At 43.6% G+C, this 3,370-nt stretch overlaps 1 protein-coding gene across 1 annotated transcript in view; it reads left to right on the top strand.

The window, feature by feature from the left end:
- LOC102256699 (dimethylaniline monooxygenase [N-oxide-forming] 1) overlaps positions 1-3,370 on the top strand; it is a 20,011-nt gene that overhangs the window by 13,507 nt on the left and 3,134 nt on the right. The window contains exon 6 of the mRNA XM_005867643.2: positions 3,048-3,369. Within this exon, the coding sequence (XP_005867705.2) occupies positions 3,048-3,369 (322 nt within the window). The remainder of the gene's footprint in view (positions 1-3,047; position 3,370) is intronic.

Below are 3,370 nucleotides of genomic sequence, written 5' to 3' on the forward strand. Positions count from 1 at the left end.
TCCGGAACTGCCTGCACCTGGAGCTGCACCTGGCGCTGCGCCGAGAGCGGTTCTCTACCCACCACCTTCAGAACCACCACCCTGACAGACCGTCAGAGGCTGGGGAAGGGCAGCCTCCGGAAGCCCGGGCCGAGGAGCCAGTGAGCGCAGTTCTTATATCCCCTCCAGCTCCATAGGGCCCACGGAGGCTCTATTCAGGGCTGGGGCCTACCTGCGGGGTCACTGGAGCGTTCCCAGCTACACCACCTGGATTTGCCTGGAACAATAGGGCATCACCATGTGCACCTGCAGGCCGGTGCTCCAGGGGCAATACGTGCCTGACCAGCTTCAATCTGCCTCCCAAAACTACCCGGCACATCAAGCCCACACAGAGGTCTTTTCTACACGGGACCACAATGTGAACAACAAACACGAGAGACGCTGTATACAGAAGGCTGGGGAGCCGTGAGAGCTCTCCGGGGCTGCTGGAATTCTCCCAGGTTGGATGGGCTGCTAAGGGCCATGGTTTAAGTCCCCCTCCACCTCCCTAGGGTGGCCCTGGGCTCTGTCCAGGTGCTCTGGCCTGGCTGCAAGGTCTCTGTAAGGTGTTCCTGGACACAAGCCCATTTTGGGTGGAACATAGGGAGCAAGCGGGATCAGCAGGGCAGCATCACATGCACCTGGCTGGCCTCCCCATCTGGAGGCACGCTGGCTTAGTGGGGCAGCACCCCAGATACCTTGGCAGCCACTCGGCTCCTACCAGCCTGCCAAAAGCACCCAGCACACACAGCCTGCACAGAGGCCACTTCCATATAAAACCACTTTTCCAAGGCTGGAAGAGACAGATATTTTGTCTAATTCATATAAACAAGCATAGAAAGTCAACCAAAAGGAAAAGGCACACGAATATCTCTCAAATGAAGGAACAAGAAAAATCCCCAGATAAAAATCCTAAGGCAACCAAGATAAATAATTTGTCTGATAAAGAATTCAAAGAGTCCTAGCCAATTTGGCACAGTGAATAGAGTGTCGGCCTGTGAACCAAAGGGTCCCGGGTTCAATTCCAGTCAAGGGCACATACCTTGGTTGCAGGCTCCTCCCCAGCCCCAGCCCTGGGTCGGGACACATGCAGGAGGCAACAAATCTATGTGTTTCTCTCATCGATGTTTCTCTCTGTCTTTTCCTCTCTCTTTCACTCTCCCTAAAAATCAATGGGAAAATATTCTTGGGTAAAGATTAAAAAAAAAGAAGAAGAAGAATTCAAAAAAAATGGTCATAAGTATGCTCACCAAACTGGAGAGTAAAATAGAGGAATTTAGGGAGCATTTCAACAGTTAGAAAGTATAAGAAAAATCAAGCCAACTTGAAGTATATATCTAAAATGAAAAAACACATTAGAAGGAATCAACAGCATATTAACTAACACGTAATTACAGATCAGCAACCTAGGACACAGACTAGTGGAAATCAGCCAATCAAAATAGCAGAAAGGAAAAATAAATTTTTTAAATGAGGGTAGTTTAGGGACCTCAGGGATAATATCAAGTGCTCAAACAGTTGCATTATACGGATCTCAAAAGAAGAAGAAAAAGGAACTGAAACTTTATTTTTAAAAATAATAGCTAAAAATTTTCCTGACCTGAAAAAACTAAAAAGTTTTTGCACAATGAAAGAAAGCATCAACAAAATGAAAAGACAACCTATACTGATGGGAGAAGACATTTGCAAATAATATATCCAATAAAGGGTTAATATCTAAAATATATAAAGAACTCATATAATTTAACACCCAAAAAGATCATTTAAAAAATGGACAGAGGACCTGAATAGACATTTCTCCCAAGAAGACATAAAAATGGCCAACAGATACATGAAAAGATGCTTAACATCACTAATAATCAGGGAAATGCAAATTAAAACCACAATGAGATATCAATTGACATCTGTCAGAATGGTTATCATCAATAAATCAAATTACAAGTGCTGGCGTGGGTGTGGAGAAAAGGGAACCCTCATGCACTGTTGGTGGGATTGTAAATTAGTGCAGTCACTAAGGAAAACAGTATAGAGCCAGTGGTCGGCAAACTCATTAGTCAACAGAGCCAAATATCAACAGTACAACGATTGAAATTTCTTTTGAGAGCCAAATTTTTTAAACTTAAACTATATAGGTAGGTACATTGTTATTAACTTAATTAGGGAACTCCTAAGCTGGCCTTTACTAAAAATGTCCTCACTCTGATTGAGGTACGTTCGCTGAGGTCGACCCCTTCCAACTCTCCCATCCACACTGGCATTCTCATGTTAAAAATAGAGCTGCCATACAATCCAGCAATTCCACTTCTGGGGATTTATCCAAAGAAAACAAAAACACAAATTTAAAAATATATATGCACCCATATGTTCATTGCAGCATTACTAGTAATAGCCAGCATATGGAAGCAACCTAAATGTGTATGGATAGATAAATGGATAAAGAAGATGTGGTATGGTCATATTCAGCAATAAAAGGAATGCAATCTTGCCATTTGTGACAACATGAATAGACCTAGAGGATAGTATGCTAAGTGAAATAATCAGAGAAAGACAAATACCGTATTATATCACTTCTAGGTGGAATCTAAAATAACAAATCAAATTAATAAACAAGACAAAACAAACAAACCCATAGATACAGAGAACAAGCTCATGGTTGCCAAAGTGGGGGATGGGTAGGAAAAGTAGGGGAGCCCAGGTTTCATGATGAGGATGTGTCCGTGCAGGTTCATTGATTGTAACAAATGCACCACTCTGGTGGGGGATCAGGATCGGGGAGGCTTTGTGTGAGGAGGGTCAAAGGGTATATGGTAAATCTCTGTACTTTCAACTTAATTTTGATGTGAACCTAAAACTGCAATAAGATATAAAGTCTATTTTTTAAAATGTTTTAAGCTCAGGAAGGATTTAAAAAGACTGGCACCTCCTGCCTAGCCAGGAGCAGGGTCCCCGAATGAAGACAGGAAGGGAGGAGGCAAGAGGGCTGCTGTATTGTTCACTGGCAGATATATCTCTCCTGTGTTTTTGTTCAGGACGCAGATGAAAGAGCCTGTGATAAATGACGAGCTCCCAGGCCGTATCATCACTGGGAAAGTGCTCATCAAGCCAAGCATAAAGGAGGTGAAGAAAAACTCTGTCATATTTAACTACACCCCAAAGGAACAGCCCATTGACATCATTGTCTTTGCCACTGGATACACCTTTGCTTTCCCCTTCCTTGATGAAACTGTAGTGAAAGTCGAAGATGGCCAGGCATCGCTGTACAAGTACATCTTCCCTGCACATCTGGAAAAGCCAACCCTGGCTGTCATTGGCCTCATCAAACCCTTAGGCTCCATGATACCCACAGGAGAAA

This window comes from Myotis brandtii, unplaced genomic scaffold (genome assembly GCF_000412655.1).
Source record: "Myotis brandtii unplaced genomic scaffold, ASM41265v1 scaffold250, whole genome shotgun sequence".
NCBI classification, from domain to species: Eukaryota; Metazoa; Chordata; class Mammalia; order Chiroptera; family Vespertilionidae; genus Myotis; species Myotis brandtii.